The 16,142-nt window shown below is 40.1% G+C and overlaps 1 protein-coding gene across 1 annotated transcript in view; it reads right to left on the bottom strand.

The window, feature by feature from the left end:
• Positions 1–16,142, bottom strand: part of TTC39B (tetratricopeptide repeat domain 39B) — an 87,469-nt gene that overhangs the window by 58,383 nt on the left and 12,944 nt on the right. The window contains exon 2 of the mRNA XM_080940097.1: positions 1,824–1,858. Within this exon, the coding sequence (XP_080796223.1) occupies positions 1,824–1,858 (35 nt within the window). The remainder of the gene's footprint in view (positions 1–1,823; positions 1,859–16,142) is intronic.

The following is a 16,142-nucleotide window of genomic DNA, read 5'->3' as shown; positions in this document are numbered from 1 at the left end:
CACTCTACATAAACCCTTTCCTCTACAAGTTGCATTGCTCATGGTGTTTCGTGACAGTAGTAGTAACCCTAACTAGGACAATTTAATGTGATTAACCTTCAGTTCACACTCTGTGGTGGTAATACTGAAGCCTACCTACATCAGTCACATAGGACTGGTACCCACATAAACAGAAGAAACACTTTTGAAAGTGCTAGGGATTGAAGTATGTGTCCTCTCCCAGTAAAGGCCTTTCATCTTCAGAATGGTAAGAGTTAAGATGCAGACTATAGGTGTAGAGAGCCGTTTGTGCCGCACCCAAACATGGCGCCGGCTTCCCGCCGAGGACTCAGCAAACAGAGCTGTTGCCCAGCCAAGAGACTTAGAGCGCATGCGCCACATACGCCACATATGTCACAGCCTGCTCTCGGGGCATATTAATGAGCTACTGGAGGGTGCACCAATCAGGTAGTGACACGAGTCACCTGGGCATATAAAAGCAGTGAATTTCTCTCCCACGTGGAGATCCCCTGCTCAGAGTGTTGTACAATAAAGGTTGTTCGCAGAAGAATCCTGTTGTTGCACGCCTTTTCCTGCCGGCGGGACGTGGGGTGCGTGACATATAGGAGATGGTTCAAGTTCAGGAGTGAGGCACTCACAATGAGATTTGTGACTCCCCAAAACAGTGCTCTGCCACATAAAGACAAAGCAATAAAAACCCATATAAGTAGGAGACAGAATGGCCTCTCTAGAACCCAGTTACACTGGCACCTTTGTCACAAACTCTCAAGGTTTGAAACACCAAGACTGTAAGTTTCTGTTGCTTAAGCCAGGCTGTGAGCTGTTTTACTCTGTTTATTCTGCATTATTCTGCTATGAAGCTCAATATGTAAACAGCAATAAGCATGCCCTTTTAAGCCAACAACCCTATATCTGAGTTCTTAATTATTTCCAAATAATTCAAACATAAACAATTCAAATATGTGACAGAGTTATATATATGAAAACATGCATCACTTAAACCATTTTTTAGTGCAGTGGTTAATAGCGCTTATTGCTCTTGTAAAAGACCCAGGTTCAATTCACAACACCTACATTGCCAATCAGAATATCCATAACTCCAGTTCCAGAGGATTCAATGTCCTCTTTTTTAAAACTGTAGGTTTGTGTGTGTGTGTGTGTGTGTGTGTGTGTGTGTGTGTGTTTGGCTTTTCAAGACAAGAGTTTCTTTGTGTAACCCTGGCCATCCTTGAACTCAATCTGTAGACCAGGCTGGTCTCAAACTCAGAGATTCACCTGCCTCTGCATTCCAAGTGCTAGGATTAATATCCTGTGCCACCACCTCCTAGCTTTAAAAAAAAAAAAAAAAAAAAAAAAAAAAAGATTTTTAAACCAGTAACAGCTTAAATTCTTAACAATGGCAAGGTGTCTAGGTACATTACCCTACAATGCAAGAATAAAATATGGTTGAGAATGTTTGATAGATCCTAAGTGTAATTACATCATCCTAACTTTTTGTTATAGACTGGGAGCATTTTCCCAGACAGTAGCCACTACTCTTAAAAAGCTGAGAATGAAATATTGATATTTTATTCACAAGAACCATCAATTTCTCCCTGAAATACATTTTTTTTTTGCTTTGGTTTTTTGTTTCTTCGTTTGTTTATTTGTTTTTCAAGAGAGGCATTCTCTACGTAGCCCTGTACATCCTCAAACTCAATTTGTACACTAGTCTGACCTTGAATTTACAAAAGGTCCACCTGCCACTGCCTCCTGAGTGCTGGGATTAAAGGCATGGACAACCACTGCCTAGCCTCACTTTTTTGTATTATGTTATTACTTACCTAGAGATGGTCTCCAAGGCATCTTCAAAGATGTCCTGGAAAGGAGTAAAAAATACAGTAAGTTTCTCAAGAATGGAGACTTAGAGGTGTGAAAAAGTCTATCAATGAGGGAGTGGGGTGGGAAAAGGATCAGCAGGGGGTAAAGTAACAATCCTACTGGAATACTGCTCACAGTGAATTTAAATGAGATTTCTTTCTGCTTTTACCATGATTGAGACTGGTAAAAACACTCAGCCTGAAGTCAGTCACCCTTTTCAAGAGTGCAGCTTCTTTCATTGAGCAGCTTCCACTCCTTGGCTTCATCAACCACAAAGAGCATCCAGTGACTAACAGGACATACCCACATCAGTCTTGGCTTTCTCTGGTCTGTATCTCAAACCTACCCACCAATCCTATGATCCTGAACTAGGCTTGCCACTGTCACTATGCTGTGCTGCACGCCCATAGCCTGCTCAAAAGCATCATCATACTCTGTCCTAGTCAGAGTTACTACTGCTGTGATCAAACACTGTGATCAAGCAACTTGGAAATGAAAGGGATTACTCAGCTGACACTTCCATATCACTGTTCATCATTGAAGGAAATCAGGACAGGAACTCACACAAGCCAGAAACTGGGAAGCAGGAGCTGATGCGGAGACCATGAAGGAATGCTGCCCACTGGCTTGCTCACCATGGCTTGCTGAGCCTACTTTCTTATTGAGCCCAGGACCACCACCCCAGGGATAGCATCACCCACAATGGGCTGGACCTTCCCCCATAAATCACTAATTAAAAAAATGCTCCACAGGTTTGCCTACAGCCCGAAATTATGGAGACATTTTTTTTTCAACTGAGGATCCCTTCCTCCTTCCTCAGAACTAGCTTGTGTCGAGTTGAAATAAAACTAGCCAAAATGAAGCTAAAAAGATGGGTCAGCAGTTAAGTGCACTGACTGTTCTTCCAAAGGTCCTGAGTTCAATTCCCAGTTAACCACATGATGGCTCACAACCATTTGCAATGGGATTCGATGCTCTCTTCTGGTGTACCTGAAGGCAGCAACAATGTACTCACATACATAAAATAACAAATAAATATTAAAAAAACAATAGTCAGAATATTCATATTCTCTCCTTCCCTCCCTCCTTTTTCTCCCCTCCCCCATCTCACATCCACAATACACTCCACTCAGACACACACATACAGAACACACACATGTGCTCCCTATCATCCATTCAGCCTTAACCTGAGAGCCCTCTCCTTTCCCTCTCAGTAGGTACACATATCCCCTGCTCTGCTTTAGATCCCTCTACAAGCTTTCACTGTACCCAGCCCAGTTCCTGGCCACTGCCTTCAAAGCCTATCCACCTACCTCTTACCTCACCTCCAGTCTGCCCCTCACCCATTCCTCTTCAACTACAGATCTTTCTTTTCTGCTCCTCTAACACACCATGCTCATTTATGTTTCCCACCAGTGTGGCCCTCCGCCCAGGCTGATTCCCATCACTAGTTTTTACTGCAGAATATAATTTCTTCAAGGTTAAGACTTTGATCACACTAATTAAATCACCAAGAATAGCAACTTATAATTTCTCATCATCTGACTTATTTCATCCACAATACTTATAATCTATAATCATCTTCCTTGTTTACCTAGCAAATAACTAACTGTAAGAAGGAGAAAATATCACAGTTGTACTCCTTGGAATTTAAAATATCATGTGAAAGCAGAAGGCACCACACTGCCCTACATTAAGGTCAGAAACACCAGGGACCCAGACTGAGCTTACCCAGAAAGCCACATAACCGTGGTTCTATCCCTAAAACCCACAAAAAACAGGAGAGGGGGGAAAAAAAACCCTGACCCATGCCCTCATGTTGGTTTGGCTCATGCACACACAACACTAACAACTGCAATGGAGGTATGGGGCATGTGGAAGCTTATTAAAAGAAGACCACTTCTTCCTGTTAAAGCATGCCTATTTTGTTTCATGTGCTTTAATCAGCTCTGTTCTGTTCACTTTTGGTGAAAGGAATGGGAGCTGAATTGTAATATGCCACCCAAGTAATATTATAAGATCACAAAGCAATAATATTTCCTCTTCCCTTTAAGGGCTAACTCATGTGGACCTATCCACCACTTAGACAAGGAAAGACCCTCAGGAAATCTGTCCAATACTCCTGAAAGATATTAAAAGATGAGTGTGGGGCTGGAGAGATGCTCAGCTGTCAAGAGCATCCTCGGCGCTCACAACCACCTGTAACCCCAGCTCCAAGGGTTCCAACACCCTCTTAGAGCCTCTGTGGGCACCCTGAATACACAGAAAAATTCATAAATAAAAATAAACCTTTTCTTTAAAAGACATCTTTTTTAATGGTAGTAACAACTGTCCATTCAGTGAGATAGAACTTTCCGAGTCAGGAGCACATCTCAGTGCAGCTACAACAGATGTCCACTGCTCACTAAGCCTGCATGAGGCTCCAAGTTCTATCTCACGACCATAGCTTCTTCCTTCAGTCTGCTTTCCAGATACCAGTCAAAAATCCTAAATCAGCTAGACTGCTGTTCTGGGCATCCCACTCTCTGCACACACACATCAAACTATATTCTTTCATTAATGCACCTGCCAGCTTCTCTGACCTTAATCCAAACAGCTTGACTTTCTTCTTACCTACATACTCCCAACCAGCAGCATGCCTACCCTTGTTTTTGTCTGTTTGTTTTCCCTCTCAAACTCAAAACTCAAACTCAAACTCAAAAAAAAAAAAAAAATCTCCCTCTGGTTTTCTTCTGAGTCATCTTAAAGTCTATTATCTAATGTAAGAAAATAATTATATAATCAAGTTTAGGTCAGTCAGAGTTACATAGCTAAATTCTGTCTAAAAAATAAAGAAAAAAAATTAAAGCAAGTTCTATGTAAACCTGAACTGAACCTTAGAGATCTTGATCAAAAGCTGCAAAAGCTAATACTCCAGAAACCACCTCCAAACCCCCACCTATAACTGCTCCTAGATCTGGCAGTTAACAAAATATAACCTTTCCCGGGTTTCAAAGACTACATACAAATTTCATCTCAATTAGAGCAGACTAACAGGAAGAGAAGAAAAAAATACGCAGCAGAGTTGACCCTCTGACCAAGGTCTTTAAATCCAACTTTTTATAGGGGAAGAGGGGATAATCTTTCAGTTATTAAAAACAGGCTTCAGAAAATTTTAAATTCACCTGCAGTGGCAGACATTTCAAATCCCAGCATTCAAGAAGATTGCGGTAGGAAGCCTGAAGATTCAAAATGGGCCACAAAAGCCTACCTCTAAACACCAAAATGCTCTTTAAAACAGAATTCTAATCATGGAACAGTAACATCACCTACCTGAAGACAGAGTTTGCCTTAGACATTTTAACTAAATATAATTTCACACATTCTTCAGAGGTAACATTACTGCATCGTTCTCTAGTTACCCTCCAGAAAGTGCTCCCTTATTACCTATGGAAGTTCTATGGAATTGGTTTGGCTTGATTTTGAGACAAGGTTTCACCCTGGCTGACCTAAAATTTATTGTGCAGGCTAACCTCAAACTCTAAATTAAAAGCCACTATGTCACTCTTGTTAATTTGCTTCCTTCAGACAACCTTTCACTGCATTATCTAGACAGACCTAGAACTCTGGACCTCAAGGGACCTGCCCACCAGACCCGTCCCTTCAGTCTCCTAAATGCTGAGACACAAGCATTGAGCAAAAAGCTTTTACAAATAACATATGAAATAGTTTTTAAAACCCACAGATTTGATAGTCAAAGTCTGGGGTTATAGGTTAAGTCATCCCTGTGAACACTTTCTGTAAATGGAGGAACTACAAACAGACGTGATAACGCATGCATTTAATCCCAGCACTCAGGAGGCAGAGGCAGTTGGATCTCTGTGAGTTCCAGGCCAACCTGGTCTACATAGCCAAGGACAGCCAGGACTCTGCAGAGAGACCCTGTCTCAAAAAATTATTTTTAAAAAGTCAAGTAAATGAGTTAAATGAGTTCATTTTTACTAAGCTTTACTCTGATGAGTTGTATTTTATTTAGATGACTCAGTTATCTAAAGCAGCCTAGACATAATTCACACACAGTATTATGAAGATATTCATTTTTTTAAAGAAGTCAAAGCACAAAAAATGTCTTTCCTGTTTCCTTTATTGTAGCAACCCCCCTTTTTTAAATTAATAAAACAAAAAGAACCTCCTCAAACATGCAATCCAATCTCCAGGCTTCTGGGAAGGTATGGATTTCAGTGCTACCAACCTGACCCAGCATAGTGGCTGCTGTGACTACCAAGCAACCAGAGCCAGCCATTCACAAAAGATTCTTCTCAATTTCCAACAAGCACAGGGAAGTGAAGAGATTATAAACCAGCCACCAGATGTCGCTCTCAAGAAGAGTAGAACAGCAAGGCATTACCCACAGATTAGTGTGTTTTTTTAAAAGTGAAAGTTAACTGTATGAGGAGATGCTGTAGCTTACGGGAGAAGTTCTAAGGACTTAAAAAAATAATAATTCACTACCAAAATAGCTGCAAATAAATACTCTAAATTAGCAAAACAACACATACAGAGACTCCATGGACCAGTGAGGACATAAAATGTGCTCTAAATTTGGGAGAGGAAATTATCAAGAACCATTATGGCCACATATGAAATTACCAAAGTGTATATAAAACATATTCTAAAAGATGTGCACCGCAGTGCATAGAATATAAAAAGTGCATTTGCCAAAGGTCTTTTACAATTGTATAAACTGAATTTATTTACAATTATATGTACTGGATTTATTTAACATAGGTGAGCAAAATTATTTCAGTTTCACTGATATTACTTAGCTAAATTTTTGTTTTGTCTTGGTTTGCTTTGAATTCACATAGATCTGACTGTCTCTGCCTCCTGATTAAAGGTGTGTGCCACCACCACCCAGCTTGGTTAATGCATAGTTCATTGGCAAGGGCCTCCTATTGGTTTGGGAGTGGGAAGCAGGAGAATAATTTACACAAAGAGAACAAACAGAACCAAAAGATTATTGTTTTAAACCATCTGATTCTGAAACTATCACTAACAGGAGTATTTTTAAATTAAAAGGAACATAGTTTATACCACAATATTGTTTTAAGTTCATACTATTACAATGTGGCCCAGTGAGTAAAGGTGATTTGCTGCCAAGCCTGAGTTCAATTCCCAGACCCCATGTGGAAAAGAGAAGAGAGAGAGACTCCTGTAAATTGTCCTCTGACCTCTATAATCATGCCATGGCATGAAGGTGCCCACATGAACATTCACATCTACATACACATGAGCATGTAGTATGTGTCTGTGTGTGTAATAAAAATATTCATACATAAAGATCCCACTGTTAGCATATACAGTCTTATTTTTAACTGAACAACTTCATTTTAGAGAACAAAAAACAAAGATAAATGTACAAATTTTAAGCATCTTTGCATAAAAGTATACAAATACATTTTTGTCAGAGCTTGGCTTTTTTTTAAAGGTTTGATAGTGTTCATTGAGATCTTACTAGTTACAATGAGCATAAAGTATATGTAAAATAGAATGTAACCTGGAATTAGTGAAAGTTTTCTTGGTGTGTAAGGATTAAGCATAATGGTTTTTTCTTTTTTTTATTTATTTTTTCTTTTCTTGAACTTCACACAGTCTGTGAGTTGTTTCTAGGGTTTTCAGAGCTTTCTGGGGTTAGTATCCAATTATCAGTGACTACATATAATGGCTATTCTTTTGTGACTGGGTTATCTCACTCAGGATGATATTCTCTAGATGCAACCATTTTCTTAAGAATTTCATTAAGTCATTGTTTCTGATGGCTGAGTAGTACTCCATTGTGTAAATGTACCACAATTTTTGTATCCATTCATCTACTGAAGGACATCTGGGTTCTTTCCAGCTTCTGGCTATTATAAATAGGGCTGCTATGAACATTGTGATGCATGTATCTTTGTTGTATATTGGAGCGTCTCTGGGGTATATGCCCAGACGTGGAATAACTGGGTCTTCAGGTAGTACTATGTCCAATTTTCTGAAGTATCACCAGACTGATTTCCAGAGTGGTTGTACAAGTTTACAACCCCACCAACAATGGAGAAGTATTCCTCTTTCTCCACATCCTCGCCAGCATCTGCTGACATCTGAATTTTTGATCTTAGCCAATCTGACTGGTGTGAGGTGGAATCTCAGGGTTGTTTTGATTTGCATTTCCCTGATGGCTAAGATGTCCAGCACTTCCTTAGATGCTTCTCAGCCATTCGATATTCCTCAATTGAGAACTTTTTGTTTAGCTCTGTACCCCATTTTTAATAGGGTTGTTTGATTCTCTGGTGTCTAGCTTTTTGAGTCCTTTGTATACCTTGGATATTAGGCCTCTATCTGATGTGAGGTTGGTAAAGATCTTTTTCCACTCTGTTGGCTGTCGTTTTGTTTTCTTGACAGTGTCCTTAGCCTTACAGAAACTCTGCAATTTTATTAAGTCCCATTTGTCAATCTTTGACCTTAGAGCACAAGCCATTGGTGTTCTGTTGAGGAAATTTTCTCCTGTGCCTATGTGTTCTAAGGTTTTCTCATCTAATAGTTTCAGTGTATCTGGTTTAATGGTAAGGTCTTTGATCCACTTGCCCTTGAGCTTTGTACAAGGAGATAAGAAAGGGTCTATTTTCATTCTTCTGCATATTGAGTGCCAGTTAGACCAACACAATTTGTTGAATAGGCTGTCCTTTTTTCATTGAATGTTTACTGCTCCTTTGTCAAAAATCAGGTGACCATATATGTGAGGGCTCATTTTTGGATCTTCTATTCTATTCCATTGATCTACGTGCCTATTTCTGTACCAGTACCATGCAGTTTTTAGCACAAATGCCTTGTAATATAGCTTGAGGTCAGGGATAGCAATTCCCGCAGGTGTTTTCTTGTTGTTGAGAATGGATTTCCCTATTCTAAGTCTTTTGTTATTCCTGATGAAATTGTGCATTGCTCTTTGCAACTCAATGAAGAAAAGGGTTGGTATTTTGATGGGGGTTGCATTGAATCTGTAGATTGCTTTTGGTAAGATGGCCATTTTTACAATGTTGATCCTTCCAATCCATGAACATGGGAGATCTTTCCATTTTCTGAGATCTTCCTTGATTTCCTTCTTTAGAGATTCGAAGTTCTTGTCATTACAGGTCCTTCACTTGCTTAGTTAGAGTCACACCAAGGTATTTCATAGTTTTTGTGACTATTGTAAACGGTATCTTTTCCCTAATTTCTTTCTCCACATGTTTGTCCTTTGAATATAGGAAGGCTACTGATTTGTTTGAGTTAACTTTATATCCAGCCACTTTGCTGAACTTGTTTATCAGCTGTAGCAGTTCTCTGGTGGAATTTGTGGGGTCGCTTAAGTACCCTATCATGTCATCTGCAAATAGTGATGTTTTTAGTTCTTCCTTTCCAATTTGTATCCCTTTGATTTCCTTTTGCTGTCTAATTGCTCCGGCCAGGATTTCCAGTACTATGTTGAATAGGTAGGGGGAGAGTGGGCAGCCTTGTCGAGTCCCTGATTTTAGTGGGATTGCTTCAAGTTTCCCACCGTTAAATTTGATGTTGGCTGTTGGTTTGCTGTATATTGCATTTATGATGTTTAGGTATGGGCCTTGGATTCCTGTTCTTTCCAAGACTTTTAACATGAAGGGGTGTTGAATTTTGTCAAATGTTTTCTCAGCATCTAGTGAGATGACTATGTGGTTTTTTTCTTTGAGTTTGTTTATATGGTGGATTACATTGATGGATTTCTGTATATTAAACCATCCCTGCATCTCAGAGATGAAGCCTACTTGATTATGGTGAATGATCATTTTAATGTGTTCTTGGATTCAGTTTGCAAGAATTTTGTTGAGTATTTTTGCATCAATGTTCATAAGTGAGATTGGTCTGAAGTTCTCTTTCCTTGTAGGGTCTTTGCATGGTTTAGGAATGAGGGTTATTGTAGCCTCAAAAAAAAGAGTTAAGTAGTGTTCCATCTGATTCTATTTTGTGGAATAGTTTGGAGAGTATTGGTATTAGGTCGTCAATAAATGTCTGATAAAATTCGGCACTGAACCCATCTGGACTTGGGCTTTTTTTGGCTGGGAGGCTTTTGATGACTGCTTCTATTTCTTTAGTTGTTATGAGATTATTTAGATGGTTTACCTGGTCCTGGTATCTGTCTGTCTAGGAATTCATCCATTTCTTTGAGATTTTCCAGCTTTGTTGAATATAGGCTTTTATAGTACGATCTGATGATTTCTTGAATTTCCTCAGGTTCAGTTATTATGTCTCTACTTTCTGATTTCGTTTCTGATTTTGTTAATTTGGATACTCTCTCTTTGCCCTATAGTTAGTCTGACTAAGGGTTTATCAATCTTGTTGATTTTCTCAAAGTAACAGCTCTTAGTTTTGTTGATTCTCTAAATGGTTCTTTTTGTTTCTATTTGGTCTATTTCTGCCCTAAGTTTGATTATTTCTTGCTGTCTACTCCTCTTGGGTGTATCTGCTTCCTTTTGTTCTAGAGCTTTCAACTGTGCTGTCAAGTTGCTAGTGTGTGCTTTCTCCAGTTTCCTTTTGGAAGCACTCAGAGCTATGAGTTTTCCTCTCAGTACTGCTTTCATTGCATCCCATAGGTTTGGATATGTTGGGGTTTTTTTTTTTTTTTTCATTGAATTCTAGAAAATCCTTAATTTCTTTCTTTATTTATTCTTTGACCCTGCTATTATTTAATAGAGCATTGTTTAGTTTCCATGTGTATGGGCTTTTTGTTGTCTTTGTTGTTATTAAAGACCAGCCTTGGACCACGGTGATCTGAAAGGATACATGGGAGTATTTCAATCTTCTTATATCTATTGAGGCTTGTTTTGTGACCAATTATGTGGTCAATTTTGGAGAAGGTGCCATGAGGTGCTGAGAAAAAGGTGTATTCTTGTTTTAGGATGATATGTTCTGTAGATACCTATTAATTCCAGTCGGTTCACAACCTCTGCTAGTTTTACAGTGTCCTTGTTCAGTTTTTGTTTACATGATCTGTCCATTGGTGAGAGTGAGGTATTGAGGTCTCCCACTATTATTGTGTGGGGCACAATGTATTTTTTGAGCTTTAGTAGGGTTTCTTTTATGAATATCGGTGCTCTTGTATTTGGAGCATATATGTTAAAGATTGAGAGTTCCTCCTGACAAATTTCCCCTGTAATGAGTAAAAAGTGTCCTTCCTTATCTTTTTGGATAACTTTTAGTTGAAAATCTACTTTATTCGATATTAGAATGGCCACTCCAGCTTGCTTCTTGGGGCCTTTTGCTTGAAAGGTTTTTTCCCAAACTTTTACTCTGAGATAGTGTCTGTCTTTGTCTCTGAGATGAGTTTCCTGTATGCAGCAAAATGCTGGGTTTTGTTTATGTATCCAGTCTGATAGCCTATATCTTTTTATTGGGGAATTGAGTCCATTTATGTTAACAGATATCAAGGAATAGTTGTTGCTGTTTCCTGCTATTTTTGCTTTTGGAGGTTGAATTGTGCCTGTGTGTCTTTCTTCTTTTGGTTTTCTTGCTTAGGAATTTTCTTGTTTTTACTAGGATGTAGTTCCCCTCATTGTATTGGGTTTTCCACCTATAATTCGTTGTAGTGCTGGGTTTGTGGTCAGATATTGTGTAAATTTATCTTTTGTCTTGGAATATCTTAGTCTCTCCATCTATGGTAATTGAGAGTTTTGCTGGGTATAGCAGCTTAGGCTGACACTTGTGCTCTCTTAGGGTCTACATGATGTCTGTCCAGGCTCTTCTAGCTTTCATAGTCTCTGTTGAGAAATCAGATGTGATTCTGATTGGTCTGCCTTTATATGTTACATGACCTTTTTCCCTTACTGCTTTTAGTATTCTTTCTTTGCTTTGGGCACTTGGCATTTTGACTATTATGTGTCAGGAAGAATTTCTTTTCTGGTCCAACCTATTTGGAGTTCTGTAAGCTTGTTTTATGCTCATGGTCATCTCATTCTTAAGGGTAGAGAAGTTTTCTTCTACGATTTTGTTGAAGATATTTACTGTGCCTCTTAGTTGATATTCGTCGCCCTCTTTTATTCCTATTATCCTTAGGTTTGGTCTTCTCATTGTGTCCTGGATCTCCTGGACATTTTGGGTTAGGAGCTTTTTAGTTTTTGCATCTTATCTAACTGTTTTGTCTATGTTTTCAAAGTTGTCTTCGGCCCCTGAGATTCTGTCTTCCATCTCTTGTAGTTTGTTGGAAATGCTTGCATCTGTGACTCCTGATTTCTTTTTTAGGTTTTCTACCTCTAGGGTTCTCTCTTTTAGTGTTTTCTTTATTGTGTCCATTTCCATTTTAAACTCCTTCTTCCATTCCTTCATTTCTTTGGTTCTGTTTTCCTCTAGTTCTTTGAGTGGTTTTCTTGTTTCCTTTTTAAAAGCTTGTAATTCTTTATGCTTTTCCTCCCGTTTTTGATTAAGGATCTCTATCATCATCTTGAGGTATGAATTCGGATCTGAGTCTTCTTTTTTTTCTGGAGTGTTTGGCATTCCACTGTTTGCTATGATGGGAGAGCTGGGTTCTAGTGTTGCCAGGTGGTCTTGGTTTCCCTGAGGTACATTCTTTCGCTTTCCTCTTGCCATCTTGTTGTTGGTGATTGGTTGTTGCCTTTCCCTTGTACCTGGCCTGTGTCACTGGATCTCCGCTGTTCCTGGTGGTGGATGGTCTGAGGGCCTGTTCTGCACCTAAAGGCTGCCGGCCAGCATATATAGTCTTAGGGAGGGAAAAACAGATCAAGTGAGCTAGTTCAGTGATGTGGGGTGGGAAAGCTAGTTCTGTCCCTCCCTGACTGCCCATGACTCTCCTCAGTTCATGGCTTCTGGTGTCTAGGGAAGGACTAGGAGAGATGCATGATGTGAGATTCTCAAATAACCAATAAAAATTAAAACATGTAAGAAAAAAGATCAATCTTCTACAGATAAACTATGGCACAATGATGTCACTCAGTTCTCTTCAAACAAGTCTAAAAAACAAGGCATATTAAGTGAACATTTTAGTTCTGGAAGAGACAGGTGGTATTCTATCTATATTCATAAAGCAAACCCTGTGAGGATGGTAATCAATGATACTAAGAGGTAGAATGAGTTCCTTCTGACCTAGGCAGGAAAGAATGGTAAAGAAAAAGACCATGTTAATTTCTAAGTGATTTAAAGCTTACAACATGCATACCTATGTCTCTCACACAGAGCATGAACAATCTGAATACTATAAAAAGGGACACTGTTCCTTTATGAAGCAGATTCTGCACACAAGGAGAAAGTACAGGTACAGTGAGAACACTGCCACTCTGTTCCTTTTCATTCTGGCAACATTAAAAAAAAAACATTATTTGGAAAGAACTGCAAACTTACACACTAGTCACCAGGTTACAGTGGCATGCCTATGTGCCACTTAATTTCTCCTATCTTTGGCACTTTGCCACACTGGTTTCATAACCTGCTCTTTCTTCTCTCCCAATACCTCCTTCCCTTGCTTGCTATCTAGCTATCCACATGGTTTATTTTTCTGAAGCACCTGACAGTAAGGTATGACATACTTACAGATCAGTGTGGTTTACATCCTACAGCCTGTCCTTACCTCTTACGCAGCCTGGTTCTGCAAATTAGACTACCCTTCATGCCAGTCCCTATGTGTCAGCTAACCAATCACTGTGCATACTTTAATCCTACAGTACAGGCTCTGGGCTACAGCCAGCTACTGCACAGTTCTCACGCCTCTCCTGCCCTCATTAATCTGTAACTGTTATACCATTATCTTTCTGACAACTTCCTTTTCTTCTCTCTTTACAGCATTCAGAACTAAAGTTCTCCAACTCTGTGAGTCTTTTATCACATGGACCCCATCTGATTCCAGTGTTCTATAACAGACTTAGTGTCCTTAACCATTGTGGTGCTCAAACTGTCTCAAATACGACCTAGATAACTTGTAAATTCTCACAACCTTCCCTCTTAAGAAAATCCTAATGTTTGGTGCTTGCTCGTCATAAAAATTCCTGGGTCAGAATTTTTTCCCTGTGACTCTGAGGTATATGAGTAAGGTACTACCCTACTACAGCCTTCTCAGGCCACCTGTCCCTACAGTGGTGTTGACTATAACACCTTACACAGCAGCCTGTTTCTCCCCTGCACAGTGACTATTTTTGTTTGGCAATTATTAAGATGTTTAAAGTGAGGAAGGAGTAGCTAGCAAGATGGTTCAGCAGATAAGGATGCTCCACACCACAACTGCAGATCTGAGTTCAACCAGTGAAATCCAGATGGTGAAAGAACAGAACTGACTCCCACAGGCTGCCCTCTGACTTCCTTGAATATTCGCACAACAATTTAACTGATTACTTAATTAATTAATTAATGTAAAAAGTGTCTTCGAAGAAGGCATGTGACTACCACACAGCTTAGACAAATGTGCCCCTAGACTCAGCACCTAGGACAGTGTCATCCTGACTAGTCCCCAGAACCTCTCTGGCATCGTTGGCTACCACAGCAGGCTCCTGAAGCAATCTAGCAACAGCCTCTGAACACAGACAGCATCAACCCCTGCTGTTTCAGCCTGCCTATGGTATTCTACCACAGCAAGCCATTTGTTTATCTTCCTTCAGCATGGACTCAAAGACCCTGACTTTCTTCAGCTATAATATACCTTGTGTCCTTTAACCATTGTGGTGTTCAAACTGTTCCAAATATGGTCCAGATAACTTGTAAATTCTCACAACCTTCCCTCTTGAGAAAATTCTAATGCTTAGTGCTTGCTTGCCATAAGAATTCCTGGGTCAGAATTCTTACCCTGTGACTCTGAGATTTATATATATATACTTTATTTTCCCAATCCTGGCTTTCATATTTGACACACCAATGTACACTCTCAAATGGACTTTAACATTGTGTTTGATTTGCTGCTGTCTGAAACTGACGTCACCCTTTAGCCATTAGCTAATCTCTCAACTCCTCCAAATGCCTGGGTATGGATTAAGTTTCACCTGCTAAGTTTCACCAGGGCATACTAGACACAGTGACACATACCTGTAGTCCCAGGTTCTGAAGGTGGGGACTGGGGGAAAGAGGACCCTAAGTGTGTAGGCTAGCAAAGGCTAAACAGTGAAAATAAAATAAAACAAAGCAGAACACAGGCTCCTTCTATCAGGATACACTGGCAGTCTAGAGGGATGGGGCCATCTTCCTCCCCTCTCTGGCTTTTCCTGCTGCCCAGCAGAGGTGAGAACAAGCTATGTCAACAGAAGTATCTCGGCATTTACTCTAGCTCACTGCAGTGCTCCATGAAGGCTTAGCCCCAGTCATGTTTGTGTACTACTGGGCTGTGGTGGGGCATGCAAGAGCCTGTGGAGGCAACATGTCCTTGGAGGGGATGTTGGAACCTGTCTGTCTTCTCTCTCTCTCTCTCTTGCTGGTTACCACTAGAGCAGCAGCATTGCCCCAGCATCTTCCCACTAGAATGTTGTCTGTCCGGGGCTAGCTGACCACAGATGGAAACCAAAATAAACATTTCCTCCCTTCAGTAACAGCAATGGAGAGCTAACTGACAGAGCCCAGAGCTCCAGGGTCTTCCCTAAGTGGGTCATTTCTAGATAGGACTTGGGGGTCATGCATGAGCAGGAGTCTAGATCAAACACTCTATAGCCCTTACAAGTACTTTATTTCCTCCTCAAACTGCCTACAGCAACTGCTATTTCCTGCAGTGAAAATTAGATAGAAGAGACAGATAAAAAAGGATATAAAGAAACAAGATTATGTAGATAATTACTACAGCTAGGAGAAAACAGAGGACTCTGCAGTAAAGACCTAGCTGATTTGAAGACAGGAACCAAACTAAGCTTCTGTCTTAGGATTATCTTGCTGTGATGAAACACCATAACCAAAAGGAAAGTTGGGGAGGAAATGGTTTATTTGGTTTCTACTTCTACATTATAGTTAATCACTGAAGGAAGTCAGGACAGGAACTCAAACAAGGAAGGAACCTAGAGGCAGAAGCTGATGCAGAGGCCTTGGAGGAGGAATGATTACTGATTTGCTCCCCATGGTTTACTCAGCCTGCCTTCTTAGAGAACCCAGGGCCACCAGTCCAGGGGTGGTACCACCCACCAAGAAGTGGAACTAATTATGAAAATGACCTATGGCCTTGTCTATAGCTGGATCTCATGGAGACATTTCCTCAACTGAGGCTCCTGCCTCTCTGATGACTCTAGCTTTGTAGCCTTGTTGACAAAAAACTAGCCCTCTTTGGAAATTTGACCTCTGTG

The sequence above is a fragment of the Micromys minutus genome, assembly GCF_963924665.1.
Source record: "Micromys minutus genome assembly, chromosome: 28".
Taxonomy (NCBI): Eukaryota; Metazoa; Chordata; class Mammalia; order Rodentia; family Muridae; genus Micromys; species Micromys minutus.
This window is presented reverse-complemented; position numbering and strand designations above follow the sequence as displayed.